Genomic DNA, 12913 nt, shown 5'->3' with positions numbered 1-12913 from the left:
AATGAGAGTGAATACTGTACTGTGCCTGCAACTAAAAGCTTTATAGAAAAAATTTACTAAGCAAGGCACAATGTCTTAGAAATTGCATAGTGTTGGAATTTTGGATACCAGAACCCTCTATATCTTGAAAACCAAAAAAAATTTGCTATTATGTGAAAATACTGCTGATAGCAAGAGTGATTGATATAGTTGGGATATGTTTAATATTTTTTTCTTTTTTGATAATTAAAAATCTTTGATATTACAGTGTATGGTTAATTGCTAAAAAATGCCTTTTATTTTTAAGGAAAAACATACAAGTACTTAAAACATTTGAAGATGCCAGAGTAAAACCTAAATTGTTTTGTATAAAACTGAAAGTTTGGTAATTGTATTTGGAGGACTTTTATTCTAAATAAAACAAACTTATACAGTTTATGTATATTTCTAAATTTCTATGTAAAGTAGTACCAAAGTATATGATTATAAGAATACCTATTTATTTCTTTTACAAAGTTTCAAAAATTGCTTTACAAAATTGTATAAAATGTCAATACAAATTTATCAAATGCTAAATGGAAGTACTTAATTGGAAACTGGAATTCACTTATAGATTAAATTAAATGCTAGGCAAACCTTAGGATGTTTTAGTATATTAAATCATCATTGAAGGTGTCCCTTTACAACTTGGCTTTGTAGCTTCTGTAAATCAAAGTACAGCATGCGAGTAAAGTTTTTCAATGCTTTTGTTCAGCAAAAAGTTACTCTGTAATTTGATACTATCAAAGATATTTGCCAAGTCTTACACAAATCGTCAAATGTTAGATAAGCATTAATTATATGGAATTCTTACACATTTCACTACAAAGCCCATCATCATCCAACAGTTGCTGCTATACTGAGTTCTTCAAGTTTATTATTAAGTTGGGAATTAGCCTCTTGGATGAGATCAATTTTTTCTTTGAGTAAACGGATCTGCTGATTCTGGTCTTGGCTTCTTCTCTGACTCTCTCTAACCCTGAAAAATTGGTTTTAAGAATTACTTTTCAATACAATATACTACAAAGTGAATTAAATACACACGTAGGGAACTGCTGTTCATATAATGCAATTCTGTAAATACAAAGGACTACAACACAGCAGTAAATATACAATGGGTCAAATTATAATTGAAAGAACATAATTGCTAGAGATTTAATGAAAAATTATGTACATTAACTTTATTTAAAACTCTCCTACTTTTCCAGTATGCAAGGAATGGCCGGAGGACCATTGGGTACACTATGGTAAAAGGAAGAAGAAGAGAGAAGAGATCGCTCGGCTTTCAAGACAGCAGTGGACACACACCCAAGTGTGGCGTTCAATGCGAGGTAACCAGTAGGTCTCTGTCTGTCGTGAGGACTTCACTTTCTAATCTGGTATTTACTTCAGCAGGGAAGGAGGCGCTCAAGCTGCTCTGGTAACCACATGGCCTCCAAGGCTCCCCTACATCAGAGTTGTTCCTGGACTACATCAGGGCTTGCACTTTGGAGGAGCAAAAAGAAAGCTGTTTTCACCAGGAAAAGAAGAGGATAACAGTACTGCTATGTCTACACCCTGGGTCTTTCGCTGCTTCAAAGTGAAAAGGACAACTGACCTCGACTTCTCGGATGACGAAGATTGCTGTCAAGTTCTCATTCATTCACCCTAGGACCTAGTGAGAGAGAGATGCAGGGTATCCCCTTCGCCGTGGCCAGGATAGCCACATGGACGGATGCCACCCTTTCCCCATGCACCACCAGGGGATAGAAAGAAAGCATCCCAGATTTCCGTGCAGATGAGGCATGAATTTTCTCCTTGTCACAGGATTAAAGTAAACTTATCTCCCATCACCTCTCTCCCTCTCTAAGTAGGAAGGATCAAAAGTTGGGGAAACGTTTCAGTTGATATGAGAAGGACAAGAGGGAACCCAGACCCAATGTGAGGACGTGTTGAGGAGCACTCCCAAGCAAGGATGAACGTAGTGGCAAGGATAGCCCTAAAATTTCCTTCAAACGCTGGATCAAGTGTGAGCATCATCCAGACTTGGAGTTGTAGCGGGATGTATACAAAACACAACCCCCACACCCTTGATCACTCTTACTTCCAAAATATCCCACAACACAAACTTTCCCCTTACTTTACTTTAAACTAGACTCTTGGACAGAAGGAAAATGAAAACAAAACATAGCCTTAAAACTATATTCTCAAAAACTTACACTTAAAACTAGAATCAACTGCATCCAAAACTTAACACAAAATATACAATAAACACCATTCAAATAAACCAAAAAAAAACTATCAAAACTTAACATTAACCTCACACCACCAACACCAAAATATGTACGTATATATATTTTATGGAACAGTCGTCCACACACTGCCAACTGTCTTTTGCAGCCCACTACCACAGCTTTGTGGTCAACAATCCACTCGGTGGCCATTTGCCATAACTGTCTCAGTGATTGGGGTGGTCGTTCTAATCATAATCATCATCATAAACATCATTATTATCAGCAATCTCAATTCACAGGCCTAGGTCATCAACAGTTCAGCAATCCAATAAAAGTCCAAAAAAAATCGTATACAGGCCAGGTCATCAACAGTTCAGCAATCCAATAAAACAGTCCAAAAAAATCGTATACAGGCCAGGTCATCAACAATAATCCAATTTCAAAATTCGGTCTCTCCAAAGGAGGAATCGCGGCCTGCCAAAATAAAAAACACTTATGAACACTCCTAACTAACTTAACTATCGCACCATAATCAAAGATAAACAATAAACTTTCTATCACTCATGAACGCGCCTAACAAAAATAAATAAAAACAGTACTTACTCAGAATATAAAAAAAACTTCACAGCCGGCTTTCGAAGAGCAAAAAAAATACACAGCCGACTCCTACTATCGTTCGATATCCAATGCTTTCGCCCAAGACATTCATCACCACCCTATCCTAGCTAAAAAGGTAAACAAACAACCTCAATATACCAACAATCTTTCCAACTTCAAACAATCATTCGCTAATTACCCTTTCCTCAGCGCGCACCGCGGACACACAAAACACGCACACACAAACGCACATACACACATACTCTCTTGCGCACGCGCGATCTAACAAAACGAAAGCAAATGAAATTCTCTCTCTCTCTCTCTCTCTGACGAAACTAAAGCAAATAAACACTCTTTCTTTCTTTCTTGCGGTTTGACAAACTTAAGTAAATAAACACTCGCTCACACACACACTCTCTCTCTCTCTCTCTCTCTCTCTCTCTCTCTCTCTCTCTCTCTCTCTCTCTCTCTCTCGATTTGGCAAACAAAAATAAATTAAAATAAAATTAATCCTCCACATTCCTCCCCCCTTACTTTGCCAAATCCTCACACAACACTTACCTATTTTCTTATTACCCAGTCGCAGTCTGGAACAGGGCCTCGGCTTCGAGTAACTGGGCCTTCATATACCTGCACTCTCTCATTCACTTCTTCCATGTCGTTTTCATTCAACGTACTATTACGATTCCCGTCTATGCTCTGCTCGTCTAAGATATCATTCACTATTTCATCTACCTCAGTTTCATCTGGCCCGAAAATCCCACTAATTTCTGTCAACAATTCATCCATTACATCTAAACCATTTTCTACTTTAACAAAAGAATCATTCATACTGCTTATCATTCTCCTATCTTTCATTCTCGTGTCCGTCATACGTTCTCTTGCCTCATCTAACGAAAAACCACACACACTATAAGTATCATTCATACTCATCCAAGTTTCATCTGTATTAATACATTTATCTTCCATACTCACCTGTACATTTACACCCTTGTCCTGCTTATTCTGATTCCCGCCTACAACTACAAAATTTTCCCGCCTTTTATCCCCAGTAAAATTCTCAGACTTCTTTTTCCTTCCATACTCTACTAACACCAATTGCTTATCTTCTAAACCTAATGCCTCACACATACTCGGTTCATACTTGTTCGTTTTAAGCCATTTAGTCATACCATTCTCCTGAATATATCTTGGTACCTCCTTCCATTTCCGCAACTGATTGTGGTGTGCCCTAACCTTTTCCACACTACCATCCACACTTACTTTACCTAAAACATAACTCAACCCACTAGAACCAACATCTAACACCTCATATGGACCTTCAAACTTATCACGTACCTTATTGACATTCATTCTTCCCTTTTCAATTACTTCTTTCAACACTTTCTCTCCCACTTTGTAGCTTTCAAATCTCTCATTTACTTTCTTCCAAACATCTCTATCATTCTCGGACACACTCAATCTCGGTCTTACTATCTTTTCAAAATTCAACACAAACTTACACGGAGACATACCAGTACTCTTGTGCACCGTCGCATTATACGCCCACAACGCACGCCCAACATATAAATCCCAATCATTATCACATGTACTCATCATCCGCAAAATTTCTGTCAAGGTTCTTACCGTCCTTTCAGCCAAACCATTCGCACTTGGCATATACGGAGTCGAATACACATGTTCAATGCCCCATTCTCTCAACATCTGCTCAAACTCCCATCCAACAAACTCCGGACCATTGTCACTTAACATTTTTGCAGGCTTACACACACTCATCGGCAACATCACTTGACTTACCATTCTCGCTACAGTCTCACTTCTTTTATTCTTGATGGGTACGGCATACGCAAACTTGCTCATATGATCGACCATGACAATCATTCCCACATGTCTCCTCGCAGTCACAGGCAACGAAACACAATCAATCACAAACATCTCAAATGGCTCTTTCATACGTAACCTCAAAATAGGCGGACTTGCATGCATGCTCTGATACTTTCCCTTCTGACAATCCTCACAAGTAGTCGCTACATCCCTACAAATTTGGCTCAACCCAGGCGTAAACAACCTCTCTCGCATGCATTCCCACAATTTATTCTTCCCCATATGCCCATACCTGTCATGCACTACCATACACATACTTACAGCTGCATGCATTGGAAATACAGGAACATATATATCTTCATCCATTCCCCTATGCAAAAAATACACAATATTCTTACAAACAATAAATCTTTTAACAACTTTCTTATACGCTTCCAAATCACACGGCCATTCTTCCACCCTAATACCATTTAAAATACATTCACGTAACCTATTTATTTCGAAACATTCACCTTGCATTTCTTCCACCTCTTCTTTGCTCAACAAATCATCTTCACTCTTTGCAATATCAATCATGCCAACAAAATTCGCCATGAATACACTATTATCCTCGATTACTATTTGAAATTCCCAGACTGCTCGGCCATGCAACTTTTACACTAATAACTTCACCTTTCTTACCCGATAACTTTACACTTTCCTTTGCTACCAACGGCACTCCCTTCCACACCTTCGTACTCACTCTGCCGTCTTCCTTTAAATAAAATTCCCCACAAATATTACCTTTAACCTTTATTTCAATCATATTTACACTTGGATGTACAATCATACCACATTTTTTCAGAAATTTATACCCAAGCAGTACGTCATATTTCTCATTCGCTCCCTCAACCACGTAAAAATCATTATCCTCCATCATCAACCCCCCAATCATAACATTTTCCCGCAACTTTCCTTGCACAGGCATACGCAAATTACCAATACCTTTTACTTCACCCTTACATCCCTTAAATTCACAAACCTCTTTTACCTTATCATATGCATTCCTAAACATTAAATTGACACCACAACCAGTATCAATCAAACCAACCAACTCTACACCATTAAAAATCATTTTCACACTCATGCAATCATGTGCTCTTTCTCCCATCACATCTTCATGCAATAAACCCTCACGAACATGCATCACATTCACTCCCCACACACACGAGGACTCACCCAGCTGAACCCTCTGATGAATTAGTTTCCCGAACATCCTGGCTGACTTGATCCCTTCTTTCTACAAACCCTAGCTACATGCCCATCTGCACCACATTCAGTACACTTACCCCGCGGCTCCTTGCACATTCTAGCATAATGACCATCCTTACCACAATTACCACAAATTACATTCATACGATTATTACGGCATCCACTCGCTATGTGTCCAGTCATACCACACCGATAACACTTAACCACTTTCTCTTTCTTACAGTCGCTAATACGATGCCCTGTCTCTCCACACCCGAAACATGCTCCTAATGCCCATCTACACTCGTTCTTTTTATGTCCTACCTTCCCACACCTATAACACCTCTCTTCACGGATACCACTACCTAACCTAACTTGCTGCGTACTAGCACTTCTATCTCTCCAAACTTGATTTCCCTGTCTAAACCCGTCATTTCTCGGCATAGGTATTCCTACATTACTCACCCTAACACTTCTATCTACTACACTATCAGCTACCCTCATTGGCCCTCTCATAACAGCATCTCTAAAACTACCAAATTCTGGCACACTTTCCTCCATTCCAGTTCTTACACTCACAGATTTACTTTCTTTCATACACCTATCCAACTCGTAATCCTCAACTATCTCTAAAATATCATCCCAAGTCAATCTCTCTCTAGTCCACCTCATTTTCTCCTTCCGTTTCAAATTAATAAACTCACACACACTCTCTGGTACTGTACCCAAAAACTTCTTCATTAGTTCCTTATTTTCATTTATTCCTTCGTCCCCATACTTCTTTCTAGCCAATGTTTCTAACCGACATACATACATCGAGATTGCTTCACCCACCTTCATTCGTGCTTCATCAAAATCATTTTTTCGCTTATACCTAACACTACCTTTCATACGTTTTACCTGTTCAATTATCCTATTCTTTACACTTTCATACTCAACCTCTCCTACACTCATTATCACCCCATACATCGTCAACAAATATCCTGACAAAAATTCTCCCAACTCCCTAGCCCAAACTCTCTTACTATCCCCATACTTAGCCTGACAAAACTTTTCATATTCCCTAAAGAAGTCATATACATCCCTACTGCTATGTTCATTAAAACTTGCACACCTAGGAACCTCTCTCATAAACACTGTCTTACAAACTTCCTCTACTTCATTCTCACTACTATCTTCACTGTCTACTCCCTTCTTGTTGCCTTCTTCTTCATTTGAATACAATGAATCTAATTCTACACTCAAAGTCCTATCTTTAACTATTCCCTTCTTACCCTTTTTCTTACTTACCACCTTAACCCAATCATGATCATCCTCACTCACACCCTGACCTTTCTTCTTTTCTTTCTTCACATTATCTTTACCTTTCTTCTCCTTCTTCCTATCACCCTTCGTTCCAATCTTACTATGTCTAGGCCCTTTACTTTCAATATCACTATCACTACCTTCCCCATTATCACTTACTCTATCCTCTTCCACCATCAACCCGTTACCAGAAGCAGAAGCCACTCCTCCGACTGCACCTTCACCTGTGACAGTTTTCATCATCCCCATTACTTGCCCCATCATAGCTTCCATTCGTTTCTCATTTTCTCGCATCCTCATCTCAACACCCTCTTCCACTCTCTCTACAGTTCCCTGAAGTTCCCTAAGTTTCCTTTGCATCTCCTCATTCTCACTACTTAACCTCGCATTCTCCAACAACAACCTCTCCTCTCGCTCATTAGACAACCGCAATTCCTCCTTTAAAATATACAACTGTTCTTCCAGTTCTTCCATTTCGATACCATTAATATCTTGAATCTAATTCCTATTTACCCTTGTCCAACAGTCCAGTTTCAATCCCACCTTCAACAGTCGTCCCTGTTCGGGCGCCAAATTTATGTAGCGGGATGTATACAAAACACAACCCCCACACCCTTGATCACTCTTACTTCCAAAATATCCCACAACACAAACTTTCCCCTTACTTTACTTTAAACTAGACTCTTGGACAGAAGGAAAATGAAAACAAAACATAGCCTTAAAACTATATTCTCAAAAACTTACACTTAAAACTAGAATCAACTGCATCCAAAACTTAACACAAAATATACAATAAACACCATTCAAATAAACCAAAAAAAAACTATCAAAACTTAACATTAACCTCACACCACCAACACCAAAATATGTACGTATATATATTTTATGGAACAGTCGTCCACACACTGCCAACTGTCTTTTGCAGCCCACTACCACAGCTTTGTGGTCAACAATCCACTCGGTGGCCATTTGCCATAACTGTCTCAGTGATTGGGGTGGTCGTTCTAATCATAATCATCATCATAAACATCATTATTATCAGCAATCTCAATTCACAGGCCTAGGTCATCAACAGTTCAGCAATCCAATAAAAGTCCAAAAAAAATCGTATACAGGCCAGGTCATCAACAGTTCAGCAATCCAATAAAACAGTCCAAAAAAATCGTATACAGGCCAGGTCATCAACAATAATCCAATTTCAAAATTCGGTCTCTCCAAAGGAGGAATCGCGGCCTGCCAAAATAAAAAACACTTATGAACACTCCTAACTAACTTAACTATCGCACCATAATCAAAGATAAACAATAAACTTTCTATCACTCATGAACGCGCCTAACAAAAATAAATAAAAACAGTACTTACTCAGAATATAAAAAAAACTTCACAGCCGGCTTTCGAAGAGCAAAAAAAATACACAGCCGACTCCTACTATCGTTCGATATCCAATGCTTTCGCCCAAGACATTCATCACCACCCTATCCTAGCTAAAAAGGTAAACAAACAACCTCAATATACCAACAATCTTTCCAACTTCAAACAATCATTCGCTAATTACCCTTTCCTCAGCGCGCACCGCGGACACACAAAACACGCACACACAAACGCACATACACACATACTCTCTTGCGCACGCGCGATCTAACAAAACGAAAGCAAATGAAATTCTCTCTCTCTCTCTCTGACGAAACTAAAGCAAATAAACACTCTTTCTTTCTTTCTTGCGGTTTGACAAACTTAAGTAAATAAACACTCGCTCACACACTCTCTCTCTCTCTCTCTCTCTCTCTCTCTCTCTCTCTCTCTCTCTCTCTCTCTCTCGATTTGGCAAACAAAAATAAATTAAAATAAAATTAATCCTCCACAGAGTCACGTGCCATGCACTATGAAGAATGACCATCAATGGCAGCGAGAAGAGCGCTACCATGTATGGACCACCCCCGTCCAGCCGATATCTTTAGAAGTCGTCTTCAAGGTTTATCAGTGAGAGATTATGTATCTACTATGATTTCAGAAAGGAGAGATTACTGTAACTACAGCAGGGCTAGGTCCTTGGAAAGGAAAGACACAGAGAAGTCGTGGACTGAGTAGAAGGACCTCCCCTGCAGTGGGTGGATCACCTGTTCACAGATCAGTCATCTTGTAGGAGTGGGGACAGCTGGGACATAGAGGAGCGAGGATTGAGATGAAAACTTAAGCAATCTCCTCTCAGCATTGAGGGGCAGGACAGGAAGAGCAGGTTCATCCAGTGGCCTTCCTCCCAAAGAAGAATCCCTGGAACTAGAACCCTCGAGTCGAGTCCCTCTTCATCAGGGATGGAACCAGATGGTGATTACAGACATTCAGGAACTCGACAAGTTGAGTGAACCCTCCCAAATGCTAGTGAAACTAGCAATCATGACAACTGACCAAATGTTTGGGAGGAAGGGGGCATGAGAGGTTAAGAGGGCGAGTACCTTTCCCTTCTTGAAAACACTGCCCTGGTGCTGGAGTTGGATGAGATGGTAGCTGTTTGTTGAACTCCCTGAAAATGAGCAGGTTTGCCGGACTCCTTCCAACATCCAGGGCCCAACAGAGAAGAGTTTACTTCCTGGAGGGGGTGGCGGCACCATCTTTTCTTTTTATAGCCCGGGGTTGGACAGTGGAAAGGCTCTCTCAGATGGTCACCTCTTTCTCAGGCGGACAAAACAATAGTCACATAAACTGCAGCTTCCACATAAGCACACATTACTTCCTAGCTCGATTGCTAGTCCGGTGCGGTTTTCCTCTTGGTAATGAAGGGCACCCATCAGGGTGGAAATAGTGAACACCATCTGAACAGCAATCAGAACAGGGGACTTCATGTTGTCACTGGCTCTTAAGGATACATTTTTAAACATAAGACTTACCCGGTAGTTATATATATAGCTTACGTCCCTGACGTAACGGCAGAAAATTCAAATCTCGCGCCAATCGCCGATTGGATAGCCAGGTGTACCACCCCTGCGCCCTAACGAGGTACCTAGGAACCATTCCAGGAACCTTCATATATTCCCTGCCGCGCTATCGGCAAGATGTTGGATTTTTCACTCGCTATAACCTGTATATTACAGTTATCTTGGTGATGTACAATTTATTTTTAGCCTTTGCTGGTTGGATTTTATTTTTTCTGAGTGTTAGTGCTTTAACTACATTTGTATCTTAACAGAGGTAGGAATGGGAGTTTTTCCTCCCTACTGTAAAACTACGAACCTACTCTTTACATGATGGCGGAGATCGTTCCACCATCTCTATGACGTCACAATCGTGTGACGTAAGCAACATGGTACTACGTAATATGTTGCATAATTCTTTTCTTTGCTTTTTCTTGTAAAGAATGAAAAGGAAATCTAACTTACAATAAGTATTTAACTTTTAATATAAAAAGATTATATTAATTTTTTAGAAATTTTTGTGTTTTTAGTATTCGTTCTTTAAATCATCGATACTATTTTCAAAGATTAAATAGAACTAGCGTATTGTTAATTTTCGCTGCGTAGTTCTCATGAAAATACGATGCAGTCCCAACAATTCTTGATATCGTTGTTTGTTTTCTTTCGATGTTGGGATTCTAGTATTATTCGTATATTCACATATGTGTTCCGATTGTAAAGTGTAGCAATCCACTATTTTTGGAAACCCTTAAGATTTAAGGGTTGTTTACACTTATATATATATATATATATATATATATATATATATATATATATATATATATATATATATATATATATATATATATATATATATATATATATACAGTGGAACCTCTACACCCGAACGTATCTACATCCGAATTTTCCAACATCCGAAGTAAAATTCGAGCAAATTTTTGACTCTACACCCGAATTTTATTTCGACACACGAAGTAGCAATTTTCGTCGTACCGGTTGTATCCGAATTTTTCGACACGCGAAGTACAATTCGAACACGTTCCGACTCTACACCCGAATGTTTTTTTCGACACCCGAAGTAAACAATACTCGTACGCGTAGTCGGTGCTCATAGCGCCTGAAGTGTTTTTTATTTCCGCCGATAGAAGGCAGCACATCGACCTCGGAGGGACGCTCAATTAGCGCGGCTTGGGTCAGTCCTCTGTTCTCATCGGCTTCTTGCGGTTGTGCTCTGTGCGTTTTGATATTATCTGTGATTTAATCGTGATTTTTTACGTGCATCCATTAACGATAATTTACGTAAATCATGGGTCCAAAAAGGCTTAGTTTTGCCAGTGGTAGTGGTAGTGGTGAGAAAAGGAAGAAGGAAATGCTTTCTATAGAAATTAAGCAGGAAATTATTGAAAAACATGAGCGTGGCATCCGCGTGACTGAACTTGCTAAACAGTATGGCCGTAATATGTCGACGATCTCGACAATCCTTAAACAGAAGGAAGCTATTAAAGCAGTGAAACCTTCTAAGGGGATCACTATAATTTCCAAACGCCGTACCCCTATCATAGAAGAGATGGAACGACTTCTACTAGTGTGGATTAAGGATAGAGAGATCGTTGGCGACACCATCACCGAAACCGTTATCTGCGAGAAGGCGCACGCCATCTTTACGGACTTGAAGGAGGAGAGCTCTGGGGGTGATGCTGGGGAGAGTTCAACCGAGCCTTCCTCAGATGATTTCAAGGCATCTTGTGGCTGGTTCGAGAAATTTAAGAAACGGTCCGGGATTCATTCAGTTGTTCGCCACGGAGAGGCTGCATGTGCGGACACAAAGGCTGCAGCTGACTTTGTTAAGAACTTCGAAAATATCGTAAAGGAAGAAGGCTACGTAGAGCAGCAGGTGTTCAATTGTGATGAAACCGGGCTGTTTTGGAAGACGATGCCGAGTCGAACCTACATCACTGCCGAAGAGAAGAAATTGCCTGGGCATAAGCCAATGAAGGATCGGTTGACTCTTGCTTTATGTGCCAACGCTAGCGGGGACTTTAAAGTCAAGCCCTTGCTTGTTTACCATTCGGAGAACCCTAGGGCCTTTAAAGCACACAACGTCGATAAGGATCAGCTTCATGTTTTTTGGCGATCATACTCGAAGGCCTGGGTCACTAGGCAATTCTTTGTGCAATGGGTAAACCAAGTTTTCGGTCCTCCTGTGAAGAAGTATCTTCATGAGCAGAAATTGCCTTTAAAGTGCCTGCTATGCCTTGACAATGCACCCGCTCACCCCCCCGGACTTGAATATGATATCTTCGATGAATTCAAGTTCATAAAGGTGCTGTATCTTCCACCAAATACCACCTCTATCCTCCAGCCCATGGACCAGCAAGTCATCTCTAATTTTAAGAAGCTGTACACCAAGCACTTATTCAAGCAGTGCTTTAATGTCACGCAAAGCACCAACTTAACTTTGCGTGAATTTTGGAGGGGCCACTTCAACATCCTGCACTGCTTGAAGATCATAGATCAGGCTTGGGTGGGATTAACTCGACGGACCCTCAATTCTGCATGGAAGAAGCTGTGGCCTGATGCAGTTTCTCCCCGAGATTTCGAGGGTTTTGACCCCGAACCTGATCCCGTGGTCGGTGCAGCGGAAGCCGTAGAGGAAATCGTCTCCCTTGGCAAGTCCATGGGTCTGGAGGTCAACGCAGATGACGTTACGGAACTCGTCGCCGAACATCACGACGAACTGACGACGGATGAGCTCAAGGAACTCCATGCTATGTCGGAGCACATGAGTGATGACGAGGAAGAGAGCGAGGAGGTAGA

General features: G+C 40.4%; 1 protein-coding gene across 2 annotated transcripts in view; it reads right to left on the bottom strand.

Annotated features, from left to right (window-relative positions):
* Positions 1-479: 479 nt before the first annotated feature.
* Positions 480-12913, bottom strand: part of LOC137628389 (uncharacterized) — a 124525-nt gene continuing 112091 nt past the window's right edge. For both annotated transcript variants that reach the window (XM_068359541.1, XM_068359540.1), the window contains exon 13: positions 480-997. In XM_068359541.1, the coding sequence (XP_068215642.1) occupies positions 856-997 (142 nt within the window). In that variant the 3' untranslated portion in view covers positions 480-855. The remainder of the gene's footprint in view (positions 998-12913) is intronic.

This window comes from Palaemon carinicauda, chromosome 36 (assembly GCF_036898095.1).
Source record: "Palaemon carinicauda isolate YSFRI2023 chromosome 36, ASM3689809v2, whole genome shotgun sequence".
Classification (NCBI taxonomy): domain Eukaryota; kingdom Metazoa; phylum Arthropoda; class Malacostraca; order Decapoda; family Palaemonidae; genus Palaemon; species Palaemon carinicauda.
Note: the sequence above shows the minus strand (reverse complement) of the source record. Positions and strands in the feature narration are given on the sequence as shown.